The sequence below is a fragment of the Carcharhinus amblyrhynchos genome, chromosome 10, assembly GCF_965287045.1.
Source record: "Carcharhinus amblyrhynchos chromosome 10, sCarAmb.v2.hapA, whole genome shotgun sequence".
NCBI classification, from domain to species: domain Eukaryota; kingdom Metazoa; phylum Chordata; class Chondrichthyes; order Carcharhiniformes; family Carcharhinidae; genus Carcharhinus; species Carcharhinus amblyrhynchos.
The window spans coordinates 81,738,451-81,756,898 of record NC_137333.1 but is presented as its reverse complement, the minus strand read 5'-3'; the positions used below and the strand labels follow the sequence as shown (position 1 = coordinate 81,756,898).

At 41.2% G+C, this 18,448-nt stretch overlaps 1 protein-coding gene across 3 annotated transcripts in view; it reads left to right on the top strand.

Moving 5' to 3' along the window:
• Positions 1-18,448, top strand: part of dclk1a (doublecortin-like kinase 1a) — a 314,126-nt gene that overhangs the window by 237,986 nt on the left and 57,692 nt on the right. For all 3 annotated transcript variants that reach the window (XM_080197467.1, XM_080197469.1, XM_080197468.1), the window contains 6 exons: positions 2,962-3,049; positions 5,126-5,234; positions 6,034-6,091; positions 9,248-9,367; positions 10,055-10,201; positions 18,294-18,427. In XM_080197467.1, the coding sequence (XP_080053593.1) occupies positions 2,962-3,049; positions 5,126-5,234; positions 6,034-6,091; positions 9,248-9,367; positions 10,055-10,201; positions 18,294-18,427 (656 nt within the window). The remainder of the gene's footprint in view (positions 1-2,961; positions 3,050-5,125; positions 5,235-6,033; positions 6,092-9,247; positions 9,368-10,054; positions 10,202-18,293; positions 18,428-18,448) is intronic.

The window sequence follows — 18,448 nt, the reverse complement described above, 5'->3', positions numbered from 1 at the left end:
CTCCTGGTCGGGGGTTGGGGTGGGAGGTTGATGCTAGTGGGGCTAATGAAATGGAAATGCTCATTTTCATATTGTAATCAGCTCCGCGCTAATTTTCCAGCAAATCCTTGCCAAGGAGACATGCAGAGGCCCAGGCACTCTGCGTGAAGCCCCACGAAGTGATGTCCACTGATGGCTGCCGACCCAAAGCGCTGTTAGAACAACACAGCGGGCTGGGAGAATTGCCCCCATTATTCCACAATTGTTTATAACAAGTCAAGAGTTTGAAACCCAATGAGCCAGAATTTGCAGACAATCTGTGCCATACTGCTGCCATGCTTATGGTAGATGACATTATTATGGAGCAGAAGTTTCAGTATTTTGCTACGAGTGTCTTATACCACTATTTAGGCCTTGCTCTAATTTTCTGGGAATGTTGCTGGATGTTCAGCAAGGAAAAACCCTTGCTGAAAGAGTTATAATACTTCTACCCCCTTGATGATCAATAAACAGTTTTGAATAACTGAATTGATTTGATCACTGCTGTGACATAAACCATTGCAGAAGACACTAATGGATTACAGAATAGTGCCGAAGTGATTCTGGTAATAAACATTCAATCACTCAACAGGATGTCCATAACAAAGATAACTAACAAATCACTATATTGACCTTAAATTTATGCAGGATAGGCGCATTACTGCTCTCTCTGTCTGCTCGCCAGCAATCCTGACAGCAATGATGATTAATTGTTGTCTTAATCTGTCTTCCCAAGATGTCTTCCCTAAGGGACATGGAATTCCCCAGGGCAGTAATGTGGAGGGAGGAATACTATGAATAGGAATTGGGTAGAATCTGGCATTTTAAAATGCTCAAAACCATTGTACTCAGCACCAATATTACCATTGCAGTAAATTCCAGGCCATTATGCATGTAGTTGCTCCTCCAATCAAGGATATGACATGTTGAAGCACAGCTTTGGATGGACAATAGCACTTTTATGACAAGCAGATCAGAACTATGTGAAGTATGTTTTATCAAAACATTAGTACTTGATGCTAATTGACTTCAAATGGATGTCTTAGAAATGAATGTACTCTTTCACATGTGTAGCTGTGTAACACTGAAATGGATATATATTAAAAACACATTTTATGTGACGGGCTGGATTTTGTAGGGGTGGGATTGATGGTGAACAGTCAGTGTTCACTGGCTTAATCCCTTTGAAACTGATTACAACCTCAGGATGTGGGCATGTGTAGACTAGTTTGTGTTGGGGAAGTTCATGTCTTACTAACATAATATAATTTTTTGAAGAAGCAGCCAGGAGAATTGACAAGGGTAGTACAGTGCATGTTGTCTACATGGATTTCAATAAGGCATGTGATAAGGTCGCATGACAGACCAGTCAGAAAACTGAGATCTCATTGGATACAGGGAAGGTGGCAGATTGGATCCAAAATTGGCTCAGCTAGGGAACAAAGGGTAGTGGTCATTGGATGTTTTTGTAAATGGAAAACGTTTTCCAGTGGTTTTCCATAGGAGCTCAGTGTTGGGGCCCTTGATGTATATTAACAATTTAGATTTAAATAGGAGAGGCATGATTGAGAAATTTGGACACACCACAAAAGTTAACCGTGCAGTTGATAGTGAAGGGGATAGTTGTCCATTCCAAAATAATGTCAGTGGTTTGGTTAAGTGGGTAGGGAGCTGGCCAATGGAATTCAATCTAGAAAAATATGAGATAATGCATTTGGCGAGGACTAACAAAGCAAGGGAATATTCAGTAAATCGGAAGATATTGAGGGACCTTGGAGTACATGTCCACAGGCCCTTGAAAGTGGCAGGACAGGTAGACAAGCTGGTCAAGAAAGCATATGGAATGCCTTCTATTATTGGGTAAGGTATTAAATACAAAAACAAGGGTGTAATAATAGAATTGTGTGGTTAGGCCACAACTAGAATTTTGTGTTTAGTTCTGATCGCCACATTACTGGAGGAACAGAATTGCTCAGGAGAGAGTGCAGAGAAATTTATACAAATGTTGTTAGGGCTTGGAAATTGCAGCTATACTGCGATTGGATAGACTAGGATTGTTTTCCTTAACAGGCTAAGGGGTTACTTAATTGAGGTTTACAAGAATATGAGGAGTCTAGACAGGGTGGACAGGAAAGAGAACATACATCAGTCAGCTACGATATGATTGTTTCCCCGAGTTACAAGGTTATGGATTCAGGTCTGTAGGTTGATGTTCCTTTGCCGTACTGACGGAGTGCTGCTGTGTCAGATTTGCTGTCCTTTGGATGAGGAATTAAACTGAGGCCTGCTTGTCCTCTCAAGTGGATGCAAAAGATCCCGTTGTAGTATTTGAAGGAAGTTGGAGGAATTTTGCCCTGTGTTCTGACCAATATTTAAATAACTTTAACAGAAACAGAACCGCTAATCTTGATCGCAGTGTTGCTTGTGGGAGCTTGCTGTGCACCACTTGGCAATCACATTTCCTCAATTATAACAGTGACTAACTTCACGAACATAATTGGCTGTAAAGTACTTTGGAACATCCAATTGTCACACAAGGTGCTATAGAGATGGCTAAAATTTTCAGACTTCCAACACCACTGAAGGGATTGGACTAGAATTCTGCATTTGACCATTTGTTTATAAACATTAAATAAAAGAGGTCTAATTCATGTTATAATCTAATTCAAAATATGAGACTCTGCTTTTGGACTTTAATTACACATGCTCATGGTAATAAATAACAAATGTTTTCTGAATGGAGATTAATAATTTCCCAAAGATAATTTCAGCCAACTCATTCACGTACTATTCGATATTACTGAAGTTGACCTTTGCTTTAGGACAGAAGCATATTGTGGCTGATTGATGTATGTTGTCAGATGCATAAGAACATGACAGATGAGATCTGAAGTGATTTTCTTGCTATTCACCCACTGCCAACACATTTCTCTTTGCTGCTAGAGTTCTCAGCATGGTGGATCTTCTACATCTCTGGCATCAACCAAAGTTTGCAGCTCCATGGATGAGAACGATGGGCCTGGTTGTGAAGGTAAAGGTCAAACCAGCAATCTAACATTCTTTTAACAAGCGGTGACACCATTGCAAAGCTGCTTATTTCTAACTTATTATTAACATTGTTTGTGTTGTCACCTATGAACTCTTTGGCTTAGTTAGAGGGGAGATGTTGCATCAGAGATAGGAGGAAGATGGGAAGTGGGTTTTAACTCTTGAGGGAGTGGAAGTTGATGACATTGCTTTGGGGTTGGGAAACCCAGAGTTGGGGGTGGATGGATAAGGTATATCAAGGTCTGGAACCGGGGAAGGTTTAGGTCAGGAGGGATCGGAAGAGTCACGAGGGAGATTGGGTGCATCGAGAAAATCAGATTAGCAGTGGGTTGGCTCAAGACAGGGACTCTTTGAAGCACATATACTGAATCCAGCAGGCAAGCGGAAAGGCATTACTGCCTGGTGTAGCAATGCTTCCCTCTGTTAAGCCAGCAGGTTTTTTTCTGAGGATTGGAAAGCACAACCAGCCAGGTTAAATGGGGTTATGTATGAGGCACTGCCCCCAGCATGAGATTTACCTTGCCAACGTGCCTCCCATAAGTGCATTTCATATATTCGCAAAAGAGAGAAGCAACAGGAGGCCATGTGGCTCTTTAAGCCTGCTCCACTATTCAATAAGATCATGACTATCTGATTGTGGGTCAAAATCCTAGAACTCCCTCCCTATCAGCATTGTAGGTTTGCTTATACCAAATGGACTTCAATGGTTCAAGGAGACAGCTCACCACCACCTTCTTGAGGGCAATTATGGATGGCCAATAAATACTGAACAAGGCAGAAGCACCCACACTCCATAAAAGAATAAATGAAATTATGGTCTGAGTGGCCCCATAACCGTAGATTCTCTTGTAGATCAAAAATCTGTGTAGTTCTATGTAGCATCATACATATTCAATGACCCAGTCTCCACTGCTCCCTATGTAAGAGAATTCTAAAGATTAACAACTCTGAGAGAATAAAAAGGAGATCCCTTATTTTTAAACTGTGCCTCCTAATGCAAATACTCCCACGAGGGAAAACATTCTGTCGATCTCTACCCTGTCAAGCCCCCCTCATAATTTTATATGTTTTAATAAGATTTTCTCTCATTTTCTAAAGTTCAACCTTTCCTCAAAGGCCAAACACATCATCCCAGGATAAACCTCATAAATCTTCTCCCAGCTGCTTCCAGTGCAAGTATGTCCCTCCTTTATTAAGGTGACCAAATCTGTGCAGTACTTTTGATAGGTTTCACCAATACAGTTTTCTTTTCTTCATTATTTCCTGGGAAGTAGGTGTCGCTGGGAAAGGCCAGCATTTGTTGTACATCCCTAATTGCGCATGAATTGTTTGGCTTTCTACCCCACTTCAGAGGGCAATTAAGAATCGACCACATTGCTCTGGGTCTGCAGTCAATTATAGATCACTTGTGTAAGGAGAACAGATTTTCTTCCATTAGTGAAACAGATGGATAGCTACATGGGACTAGCAGGGTAAATACATGGGGTTATGAGGATAGGGCCTCGGTTGGATTATTGTCGGTGCAGACTTGATGGGTTGAATAGTCTCCTCATGCATTGTAGGAATTCTGATGATTCCTGTAATCAGTTTTCTCTACTTAATTTTTTTTTACAATATACCTTGTAGATTTCTATCCTGATTTACAAAGTAAAGTACAGATTTAAACTTTGATAAATAATAAAGTTGCAGTTCAATAAATGAAATGTGTATAATGATATATTTGTACAATGGTTTTCAGGAAGAATGACTTCTGTGCATCTTAGCACGATACCAAAGTATATGCTTTTTGCTCGCCCAGAACTGAACATCTTGAATTTTAAAACTTTTTCAGCCTAGAAGTTATTGCCGCATTAGTGGATCAGTAGATCATATGATTCCTTTTGTGGTTATTTCATCAAACCCATTAACCCATTTAGCATGAACAATTTACAACCCACATTGAGAAGGTTTTGTGTATTTTTCCAGAAATTCCACCAATAATATTAAAGGAATTTATCTTTCCATAAACACCTAGTTTTTGTGACATGTTCATAAGTTTAACTAGTACTAATTCTTACAGACCCTGTTGAGGAAACGTTCCAAGTGCCAGCATCCATAGCTGAACGTTACAAAGTTGGAAGGACTATCGGAGATGGAAATTTTGCAATTGTGAAAGAATGTATAGAAAGGTTTGTATGTAACAATGTCATAGCAGACATTAGCTGTTCGGACTAAAGTATTAAGGTATATTTTCCTCCAAACTGCATCCAGGCACAATGCAGTCAAAGAATCCAATTAGATCAAGTCTCCCACCTCCCGTAGGCATATCCAAATGTACTTATTATAATAAAGTGAGGCAGGTCTTTGGCCTCGTGAATGAGACCCTGCTTCATCCAACAGTTGGGTGATTGTAAGGCATCATGAAGGTAGCTGATGCAAGGGCCTACCCTTTGACCACATGAACTGAAGGGTCAGCATGAGTTATGGACCCACAAACATGTCAGGTGCGTAAACACATTTTGTAATGTTTTCCCCCCTTCCCCATGGATGAATTGAAGTATGTGGGCCTTCTGGCAATGGTCAAAGGCATTGGTGGTGGGAGTGCTGATTCATGCCTGAGACATCTGCATTACTTGGCAATTTCCTCCCTGATGTTGGTACGTAAGACACAACCTGGACAGGTCTTTGAATAGAATGTATCTGAGCCATGAAAAATAGCACAAATCACAAAAATTATAGATAGCTTCTTTTTCACAGGCACAGTGCACCCAGATAGGAAAACTTCACCCATTCCTTTTGAATTCAAAAATTATTGTATGTCGTACATCTCGTTCTTGAATGGAAGTAAATATATTTTTTGAATACTCGTATCGTCTGCAGATGATCATTTCTATTAATTTTAAGAAATGCTGCAACATATCAGAATAACTTTTCTAATTGCTACCTGTTCTGTGCTATAATTTTAATGCTTTATTTTCCTTCCATTAGGTCAACTAGTAGAGAATATGCTTTGAAAATTATTAATAAAAGCAAATGTAGAGGCAAAGTGAGTACTGAAAGAATTATTTTACTCAAATGGAAGGGTCTGTTTCCATACTGTATATCTCTAAGAGTTAGAATAATAAATCCTGGAATATTGGAGCAGGGTTCCTGTACAGGGGAAGTTCAGTATCTGGGTTAATGTCCTTGTGGTTTGAATTTCACTATTCATTAGCCTATATTCGTGTATGTCATTATTAGATAATTACTGGTGTTTCTTGGATGGATAATCAGGAGAGCAGTGGAGTACTCCATCTCAGAGTAGAGCAAAACACATCAAACCACAAGTACCATGCAGATTGTTGTAGCTTATGCTATCTGCTCTCGGGAAATGCTGATGCCTTCTGCACTCTCTCCCTGCTGAAAAATATGGGAAAGATGCACTCGCCCCCAAAACTTGAAAGAAGTAAACACTGCAAACAAAGTAAAAATGATGAGGGCGATTCTCCCAGGGGGCTGGGAGGCATCAAAAGAGGCCATTTAATGGACGTCTCTGCTGGGTGCCACGGTCTCCGGGTCCCAATTTCCAGCGTCGTCAGCTCTGCACCAGGAATCCGCACGGAGCTGATTAGAATATTTAAATCCTGATTTGAATCCTATTAGCAGGTCTGGGACGGAAATCTCTGGGCCCACTTGCTTGCCTACCCTGCCACCAGGCGCGGTTCACTCCAGAGAAGTTTACAACAGCTCTCCACGAATGTCATGGAGGCTTTTCTGGAGGTTGGGGGTAAGCGGGGAGGTGCCCCCGGGCATCTTGATACTGCCCATTGGCTCTTGGACAGGGGACAGGGCCTGGGGGGGGGAGCAATCGGTAGAGGTAGGAGGTTGTGCTGCCGCTCTGCACTTGGGATCAATGGCAGAGGGAGGGAAGCACTGATCGGGCTGGCCATTGGGATGGCGGTGGGAGAAGTTGGGGCTGGAAGGGAGGGCTTCAGGGCTGCTGGGGGTGCGGGTTCTGGGGCATTGGGACTGCTGGGGAATGGGGGGTGGAGATCGGAGCTAGTGGGTGGGGGGGGGGGAAAATCGGGAGAGACACTGGAGGCCAGCAATTGGAGGGGGGTGGGTTGTGGGGTGTTGCATGGCCAACAATGCGGGATTGTTGGGCTGGCCAGTGATCAGGAGGCCGGTCCCGCTATGACAGATCGGCACATGTGCAGTGGCCCTCTCAGCACTCTGCTATCAGCCTCTTCAACGAGAATAGGCCCCGCAACCTGATTTCCAATATGAATCTCACTCTGCAGTGCTGTGTGTAGGAGATTCATTTTGAAAATCCCACTTTAAAAATCAGTGAGAGTTACTCCCATTTTTACACGAATTCGGCACTTAGAATATTTTTGGAAGAATCCCAACCATTGTGTAATATCAAAGATTCACAATTTCACCAATAATACTCGAGGCAATTATGAGTATCAGAATGAGTTTGGAATGTTATTTAAAATGAATATGAGTTCCTGGCTAGCTACAGACCACTCTGAGTACAAATATGTCATCACAAATTTCACAGAATTTATTAAGTTAATTGTAATAAGTACAAAATTCTGACACTTAACAAGGCAGATCCATCCATTCACTCTGAAATACCAGTACTCAACTTCTGGCTGGCAGCAGCATTTGTCTCTTGCTCTGTTGACCAAAGTCTATCTTGTCTTCATCTTGCTATGTAGCTAGCAGCAAAAATTGTTGCTTATTAACTCTTGCCAGCAACAACCTCTATGCATACTCAGTTTTTTCCTTTAATTGTCATTGGCCTAAATAGCACACGATCAATCTTTGATTGGTTAAATGGCACATGATAAATGTCTGATTGGTCTCTTAGAAGTAATGGTCATCGTGCTGATGCCACTTCCCATTAACTCCTGACTGCTTTGATTTTCCTCCAAAATTGATTTCCTTTCGAGCTCATTGACCCAAATAGAGAACTTTGGGCAAGTTCAAACATCTATATGAACTTCATGGTGACTGCTGATGCCTGAAGCAAGTCACTTAAAAACAAATAACTCAGTTCAAGAGGTACACAATGTCAAACTCATATGGCTATTACAAAATGATTACAGTACATATAACATCAATACATAAAGACGAGTAGTAGCTAAAGTTGATGTAGCAACATACACATCACAAAATACCACATTCTATTAATACATTGCATGCGGCTAAGAAATAGGAGTCACAAAAGCTGCATAACTACCACGCACTACAGAAATTGCTAAAGACACAAAGATGCACAACATCTGTTGAATACTTTAAGAAAAATGACAATTTCTCTATAAAGCATTTTAAGTTAAAAAGACAGTTTAAGACCTAGCACTATAGTTTGAGGTCTAAAAACTATTTTACTTCAAACAACAGACTTTTGAGAGCAACGCAGCAGAAATGCTATACCCTTTACCAAAATCATCACTTGTCAAATAGGAATGTGCCTTAAGACCTAGATGCACATTTAATTGCCTTAATTATTTAGCTAATTGATTAATACACTTAAATTCCTTCAAAATTGCATGTAACTAAACTAAAACAATTAAAATGATTAAACATGGATTTCCCTACTTTCTTTTCTCTGTCAAGAAGTATCATGCATCACATAGATAAAGTGGAAATTAGTAATTGTACAGGTCAAAATAATGGATTGCCAGACATTAATCTTTTTTTAATTCCGGTTCACGGATTACATGCACTGTTGGCTATGCCTGCATTCATTGCCCATCCTTAATTGCCCTTGAGAAGGCAATGGTGTGCTGCCTTCTTGAACCACTGCAGACCATGCCATAGGAACACTCACAGTATTCTTAGGAAGATCTGTCGGTCATACCAACTCTATCGTTTTAATTTCAATTCTCTGTCCTTTCACCTCAAACAAATCAGCCCATGAATCCTAATACATAGGGAATTATTGTTGTTGGTCAATTTTTGCACCAGATTATTATTCTGGATTTTTACCTAAGACAGTTAAATTCTTCCAGAGGTGGAGATTTCAGAAAATAAAATGTTAATTAATGTTTAATCATTGCACGGTACAACTGTGGATAGTAGGTTGCTACCTTTATTTTGCTGTGTTTGTTGAAGGCTAATCCCACTGTCAAAACAGCAGTTTTGATTGATATTGATTTTGTCAGATAAAGATGTCAATCTAAAAATAAGAAAATGCTTCTTATGCTTCTGACAGGAACACATGATCCAAAATGAGGTGTCCATCTTACGAAGAGTTAAACATCCAAACATTGTTCTTTTAATTGAAGAGATGGATACACCAAGTGAACTTTATCTAGTAATGGAACTTGTCAAGGTATGGCCATGTTGTTGGACTTGCAAGACATAGAATGAAATACATCTTCTAACAAAACAATTGGCATGTATAGTACTCCAATTGTATCTCATGGAGTCATATCCTCAGGCTAGTGAGGCACGTTTATACTTAAACACCTTTACTGGGCGACATGGTGACACAGTAGTTAGCACTGCTGCCTCACAGCGCCAGGGACCCAAATTTGATTCCCAACTTGGGGTCACTGTCTATGTGGAGTTTGCACATTCTCCCCATGTCTGCATGTGTTTCCTCTGGGTACTCCGATTTCCTCCCACAGTCTGAAAGATGTGCTGGTTAGGTGCATTGACCTTGCTAAATACTGCCTCAGTGCACCCGCGTAGGCACCGAGTGTGGCGACTGGCGGATTTTCACAGTGGCTTCATTGCAGTGTTAATGTAAGCCTATTTGTAATACCAATAAACTTTTTTTTCTGGAAAGAGGAGATGTGAAATTGATTGACTTGTTAGTTAACTGAGAAAGCATTCTGATTTAGTTGCATTTAATTTAGGTTTGTGGTAAAATTTTCAAATTAACAAAGCATCTTAAGTATAATGAATAATATGTTCATATATAGTAATTGGTAAGTAGTAGAAGCAGTTTCTATTGGAATATTTGGTAGGAAATGTACATTGCAAACTTAGTCATGCAGTGGCATTTATTCTTCAGGGTGGAGATCTTTTTGATGCAATTACTTCCACCAACAAGTACACAGAGCGCGATGCCAGTGGGATGCTGTACAATCTGGCCAGTGCTATCAAATACCTGCATAGCCTTAACATCGTACATAGGGATATCAAACCAGAGAATCTATTGGTAAGTTATGAATGTTTAAAGAAATTTCCTTAAATAATTATTGACAATAATGACAACGCACACAAATAGACATACTGATCAATACTTTGAAACAATGTTATAAAGAACTTTCGGTTAAGGAAGGAAACAATTCATGTTTTTATAACAGATTTCAGGAATATTCACATTTTTAGTAAATCATAAATTAATATTTGTATTTAGAATTCTGTTGCAAGTGGAAGCGCTGGTAATCCCTTTTGTGAGATCTGTTAGTGTGCTATCCTTGCCTGGTCTGGCTTGTATATGATTCCAGTGCCTCAACATTGTTGTTGGCTGTTCACTTCTATTCAAGTCATCCAAGGAGAAGGGATGCCACTAAGACCATGCTCAGGGCAACCAGGGATAGAAAATAAGTGGTCTTGCTGGCAACACCCAAAACCTGAGAGTGATTTTTTTTTAATTTGCATTTTATCAATCTCTTGTGTGGATGCAGCAGTTCCCATGCATTTGAATCACAGAAATGATGCAGAAAAGTGCGGGCTAATTCTGGAGGCGGATTTTCATGGACCTGTTTGGGACTGGATTTAAAAGTCCCTGAGCAGTACATTTGGAATTCCCACCTTCGATTCAACTGTCAGCCATTTTCACAAGGGCAGGGCAGGGTGTGGGGTCAATCAGGGGACTTTTCCTGTCCAACCGCCATGGGAATCATAGCCGGGGGGAGGGGGGGTGGTGGATGGGTGGACCGTGCAAAGGTTTGTTGACCTCAGGCGGGACTTTTTGGTTTTGGAGCAAGCGTAGCTGGAAAATACAATCCAATATCTATGCTCATTCAGGTGAGTTATGACTGTGCTGTGTTTGGAAGTTGTGTGTTTGCAAAATTGTGTTGTGCAAGCTGTCAAATAAAGATCAACATTGTAAATCTGGAAAGGTATTCAGATGAACTTAATGGATAAAAGGGAGAAAATAATATCACATTATTGAAAGAGTATCTAGCCTAGTATGATAACAAGGTGTAAATGTTTAATTTTTTCCCATTGCCTTTACTTATTCAATCTAGACATCAATTGTGATAACTGTTCTTAAGTAAGTTTGTTTACATGGGGAGCTTTACATGATCTTAACTACAATCCAACTGCTTAATTGTTTGACAAGTGCTTGACTTTGTTTTCAGAGCTAATTTGAAGAGTTTGTTTGTTTACTTAGGGAGTTTTATGTGCCGTCCAATTGTTTTGAATAGTTATAATAGGGCTTGTGGGATCTGTTCACAAAGAGTAAAATTGGCCTGGGGTAGGATAAGGGCTGTGGCGTGGTAAGAAAGTTCAACTGTAAATGGATAAACCACTGGTTGTATTGAAAGCATCTGTCTGAGATTACTTTGTGAGTGGTGGTGCACTTTTCAACCCACTTGCACTCGTCAGCCTGCTCCATTTTGGTAGGCCCATCTCCAGGTCATTTAAAGGAAGGATTTCTGGAAGATCCCACTTCCTGCTAGTCTTAAGACAAAGGCGGGGAGGGGGGTGTGTCCAGTCAATGGTGTTTCAGTCAATATTTATCTGGAGTGGTAGAATGGTTAGCACTACTGCCTTACAGTGCCAGGGACCTGGGTTCAATTCTGGCCTTGGATGACTGTTTTTGTGGAGTTCACACATTCTCTCAGTATCTGAGTGTGTTTCCTTCGGGTACTCCAGTTTCCTCCCACACTTCAAAGACGTGCATGTTAGGTGGATTGGCCATGTTAAATTGTGCCTTAGTGTCCTGAGGTGTGTAGGTTAGATGGATTAGCCATGGTTAATGTGTGGGGTTAGGGAGAATAGGGCAGGAGAGATGGCCTGGATAAGATCCTTTAACCCCCAAAAAGTAAATTCTGTATTTATCTCATTAGAGTACAAAGCCAGGAAGGTTAGAGGAAGTTGTGATCCATATTTATAAAATCGTTGTTTAGGCCCTATCTGGATTATTCTGTCCAGTTCTGGGAAGAAACTTTAGGATGGATGTAAAAGCTTTGAAGAGAGTACAGAAGAAATTGCTGGAATGGTGCCAAAAATACAGGACTTCAGTTTTGTCAAGAGACTGGAGGAGCTGCAACTGTTCTCCTTACAGCAAAGAAGAAAATTTAATAGAGATGTTCAAAATTATGAAGGGTTTTGATAGAGCATATAAGGAGAAACTACTCCTGACAGCAAAGGGGACAGCTTGAAGGCAATTGTCAAAACAGCCAGCAGTGATATAAAGGAACACTTTTTATTGAACATAGCGATTTGAATCCAGTGCCTGAAAGCAGATTCAATAATAACTTGCAGAAGGTAATTAGATAAATACATGAAAGTGAAAATGTTGCAGTGTTGTGCGGATAGAGCTAGGGACTGGGACTAATTGAGGAGCTCTTTCAGAGCTCCAGCACAGACACAACGGGTCTAAAGTCCCACTTCTATGGTTGCATCATTTTATGATTATATATTGTGGAATGTCACTGCGCACAAATTACTCGCTGCATTGGTCTACTAAGTAAAAGTGACGAGACTTCAAAAGTAATTAATTGATTGTAAAATCCCAGTAATACAAGAGGTGATGTATAAATGCTCGTTCCTTTTTTTAACACAACCTGAAAATGTCAGAATACTATTCCCTTCATCATTTACATTTCCACCTACTTTATGACAATGGAGCAGTCACTTTTATCTTATGTCTGGACGTGTGACAGGATTGAAATTGGTATTTGCTCAGGGTCTGGTCAGAAACCTGGAAAATAATCCAATTTGATTACTGATTTCCTGAAAACTCTCAGTTGCACTTGCGTTCACACCATCACAAGTGCTTTGAAGACTGAATTTGCTATTCTGTAGTGCTTCTTATCTGGCTTCAGTAACAATCTTTATTTTCTACACCATCACTTCTCTTTCAAGTGGTTACTACTGTGCATATCATTAGCTGCATACTTGCTGCATTCATAAATCAAAGGAATTCATTTGACATTTTCTGAAATATGCCCAAGGCCTTTTTCTTCCCAGGTAGTGTTGTCCAATGTTACCGAACACTTTAATTAGATGAGAAATATTAATGATTGGGGCAAAACAGCAACATTAATGTGCTAATGAAGCAAATAGCTCTAAAGGCTTGGAGATGGATTATCATTATGTAATATGCTAATTACAAACCTAGGTCTGGGTCTATAGAATGCTAGATTTGATGGACCACAAATTGCATATTTACAGATTAACATCAATTTCAGCTAAAAGTCACACTAGAGAAGGTTCCTGTTACTGCTTACATCAGAATATCAGTTAATACTCTTTTGTAGTATGCTATTGGCCATCTTGACTGCAGCTTCTGTCTAACATACCAAATTCAGAACTATAAGTACTTAGGCTGGGTTGTTCCAATGTAAGCTGTTCTTCAAAAACTAAACATCTAGTGGGATTTCCCAGCCCCGCCCACTGTCAGGATCATCCGGTCCTGTCGAAAGTCAATGACTTTTGGCTAGCCCATCACAGCGCCACGGTGGGTCCGGAAAATCTGACTATAGTTCCACTTGTAAATTATTGTACTAAATAAATTTATGTACCTAATTGGTGCAGTCAAATACAGCAGAAAGCTGCAGCTGAACATGTAACAAACCTACCAAGGAAGAAAGGATTTATTACACAATATTATATCAAATGCATCCATTAGTGTAATATAAGAGATGCAGCAGCCAATTTTAGCACAGTAAGGTGGCCCAAACAACAGTGCCGTCAGATAATGGATGGGATGCTCCCATCTCATCTGTACCCGCTTCACTGTGGGTGAGAATGGAAAATTGGGTACTCAGACAAAACTCCGTTCACTGCATTGGCACCGGAGAATCCCAGTCACGGATGAGATTGGGGGTTTTCAGTGAATGTGTTTTAGAGAGACGTTACCAGGATACCGAGAACACTACCCAGCTGCTCTTTGAGTTGTGCTGTGGGATACTTTGCGTACACCTGGAAGGGCATCTCCCAATAGTGTGGCAATCCTCCTGTCCTGCAGTGAATGTGTCAGCCTCGATTTCATGCTGAAGTCCTTCTAACTTGAAGATGTGCATGCACAGATTACTGAGCCAAGGCTGACACTGCAGCAAGTAGGTTATGAAAATTACTGATGACGGTTTAGCTAGGGGATGTTATAATGGAAAATCAGCAGGCGGCAAAACAAGAACCAACTCTCACTGAGGCAGAAGCAAACTAACGAACTTTTAAAACCCTTTGGACTGCTGTCTTGTTTTGCTAGTGAATTTATTAAAAATAGATTTCTAACAAAAATAAACCACTAAAAAAATTAACAACAAAAATCAATACATTTTCCAAAATTCAGTTTAAAACTGCCTCCCTAAAGGAAGAAAGATAACATATAAAAACTATTTGATTGATCATACCTGCTCGTGTGGTGGAACTTGACATTTGTATGTCCTATTTGGTCTCAGGAATATCTCCACAGGTACTAGCCCAGGAATATCTCTGCACCAACCGTCTCCCCAGAAATACCCCCATTCCCAGGCTCAGCTGCAGCACCCGACCTCAGGCGTAGAACACACCTGTCCTGATCTCAACACTAGATGTGCTTCTCCCAACCTCAGACTCTTGACTTTGCTGTGCTCAGTTGTCACTTAACCGGGAATCCACTTCAGTTTGTACTTGCCTAGATTTGGGCCTCGTCCTACTCCAGGCCTTTGCTGACCTTTTGCTTGACTGATCCTCCCCCCCAGCCCTTGCTGAACATTTCCATTCCCCATCTCTAACCACTTCTGAGCAAAGCCCATCATAGAAGATCAAAAACAAGAAAATGTTGGAAAATACAGCAGGTCAGGCAGAGTTTGCATAAGGAACAAATCCGATTCAGGCGCAGACTTTACTCCAAAACTGTCCATCATCCAAAAGCCCATAGATACTGCCTGATCGTGAGTGTTTTCCCGAATCTTCTGTTTTCATTTCAGTTGTCCAACATCTGCAGTTTATTATAGATCCTTGATTTTAGGATAGAAAACTGTTTAATTAAAAATATTAATCAAGCTTTAGCTCCTACAGTGATATGGGCCAGTATTTTACAACCTCGCCTGCCCGAGGCTAATAAGATCCTGCCCGAGGCCAACAGAGAATCCCATTCTGCGAGCCTCATCTGCCCTCATTCTGGGGCGGGCGAGGTGGTAAAATTCCAGCTATAATTGAGATTTTGCTCATTTCAATCCTCCCCAAAATTATGATCCCACTTTTAATTCACCCAAAACCCATTCTCTGAGTTTAAATCAATCCCTATCTCTTTGATCAGATCTTTGGTAATCTATTGTAATTCTTCCAACTCCTACTTGTCATCTGTTTTGTGAAACATCCCAAAGAATTTGACAGCACCCACAGCAGCATAAAGTACCAATTGTTATGCTACTGGTGCCAAACATTGGAGACTGGTTGGATACTTACTTTAAATTATTCTGCACACCTATATAAGGAAGGGGCAATATGTACAATTTGCATGTAGTAGTCCACTGTATGCGAGCATTTACAACAAAAGAAGTACATCAATGCCTTGTTTTCTCAGTTCTTAATTCACAAGCTCATTTTTGCAAAGTACCGCTTTGGCAACTTGCATCTTTGACCTTTGCGCTCAACCATGTGCAGCCTTGGAACTGATGATTCCTTTAAGCACAAAGGCAATAACACAAAGCAGTAGTTTGAACAGTAACTAATTATTGGGTAATGAAGTCTCAAATTAGTTGTTAGAATAACAAATGCTTCTCATTTCTCTTAACACCCGGGAACAATTAAGCTGGATAGTTGCTCGAAGTAGAGTGTGATTTAATGATACCTGAAAATGGTTTTACAGTTCACAGTCAGCCTGATTTTTTTTAATAACTGTTTTTGATTAGTGTGCATTTTCTGTGTGTTGTTATTGGGTTGTTCTTCTGGGCCACAGAACAGAGGATTACCCCTCTACCTATATTACACTGTGCCAAGAGTAATACAATAATAAAGGCCAGTGCAGTAACTCACAAAGCAAATATGCAAAGACATTAAGGAAAATTGTGAAACACTTAACTACATGCCTGCATTGAATACTGATGAACTAGCTGCAGATTCTGTACAGAAATGTTTTGCGTACAGTCAAATGTTATCTTTACCTAGTCTGGTCCATTGACCCAAATTTTATAATGCAAGGGTAATTAATCCACATCTAGTTAAACACATCTATTGAACTAATGTGCGGAATTTTCCAATCTGGAGTTCAATTTGGGAGGCAGGATTGGGAAGTGAGAAAGGCTTCCACTTGGGAGTGCAATCTCTCGCTGATCAGCTCATTAGAGATGATGCACAGCCAATCTTGCATCAGGGCAGGCAGGAAATCGGCACCCCCTCTGTTTTCCCCTCAGCTGGAACATAGCTAGTGGAAGTACAGGGTTGCCTGGAGCCAGGATCATGTACGCCTGGGGTGATCTATGCACAACTTGGAGGACCACAGACGATTTTCCTCCCCTTTTTTCTTCCCCTTGCTTGGAGATTGCAGCATTGACTGGGTAATGAGAGCTGTGTCTGCACACTCTCTCTCTCATACCACTGAACTTCACTCTAACACTGCCAATACCCATTAACGAGACTCTTGCATCAAAGACAACAGCCACTCCCATCCCCCATGCCTTTCAAAATCTAAATCTGCACATTATTGTCACCCCTGCTCCGGTGGATCCAGGAAAGCTTATTCCAGCGTCCCTCCTTTTTCTATTCATCCCCCCACAATCCTGGTTAATTTGAATGCCTTTTAGCACAGACTTTATTGCAGCTCCTGACCTTGCTGGGATCTTGACATGGAGACCCAGGATTCAGGGAGCATTCCTGTTGCCATTTGGGGTTGACCATAGCGAGAACATATCTGAACGTGATTCACACCCAGTTACCATATGATCGTTTAGTCCATTTAGTTGGCCAATTGTGCTAACTTTTAACTCCACCCACCTGCAAAGAACCTCCTCACACTTTGAGTACTGACACAAAAAAAACCTTTGTTGTGAAGAAAAGCCTTGAGAAAATGGTGTGTGTAACCTTCCAGATATCCTGTACCATCTTCTACCATGAACTTGACCCACCTAATACAATCATTCCTCTCCTGCTGTTGCCTTTCAACCTCCCCCATTAGTGTGGAACCAATAATCATCATCCTCCACATGCATTATTTCCCAATTGAGTCTACCCCCATTACTGTTCCCATGCACACGCTATGACCTCCATTATCCATGGCATGTGTTCTCTCCATTTCCATGACACCACGCCCCCTTCCATTCCCCATGAGACCATCTACTATCCAACTATGACCTGGACCAGCCACCCACTGCCCCCCCCCCCCCCCCCCCCCCCCCCCCTCCCCATTATGACTGTTCCCTCTACTGCCCAAGACTCTCGGTGCAACCCATGGATCCCCACCACAGACAACACCATCCTCACCCACTTTAGGATCATCTCACTCCCACCATCCTTGCCTGAAGACGCACCCCTCCCTCATGCATTCTCTGGACTCCAACACAAAACATGCAAGTCCCCTTCTTTCACTCCAGCACCCTTGCCTTCCTTTTCTGGCTCCATTCTTGCCCCAGACTCTGCTGCCCAATGCTTCTTAGGTCACCTCCTCATTGACAACATTCCCCAAAGAAAGATGAAACGGTGGCTCCTTATTCCAATTCCAGCAGGTTGACTACCTCGCCACTGCACACCACTCACCTGCAGCAATCTGAAGGCATGTGTTGCTCGCTTACCAATAACTGAATTGGGAAGGGCTTTTCATTCTGGTGAGTTAGCCTTTTAATGGGCATGCATGACATACAGATGTATGCAAATGTGCATCCAAACACTTTCCGTCAGGTAGCTCAGCCTGCCTTCAAAGTTCCCTGAGCTTCATCGCAAAAGGTCATCCTGCCATTGGGAAGCTGATTTTCTTTGGCCTCCCACTTGATTCAGGTCCCCCTGCCTACCTTGTTGCCCCCTCCTGACACCTCTACCAGATTCTTCCCAATGGTTTCATTAAGCAACTGATGTGAGTTGAAGAGCAATTATTACAACAACAATCTAAAATTTTCAATAACCAAAACTCTTTGCATTTTTTTCCACTATAGGTATATGAACATCAGGATGGAAGTAAATCTCTGAAACTAGGAGACTTTGGCCTTGCTACAGTAGTTGATGGGCCTTTGTACACTGTCTGTGGGACTCCCACATATGTGGCTCCAGAAATAATTGCCGAAACTGGGTATTGTACCACCAAATGCGC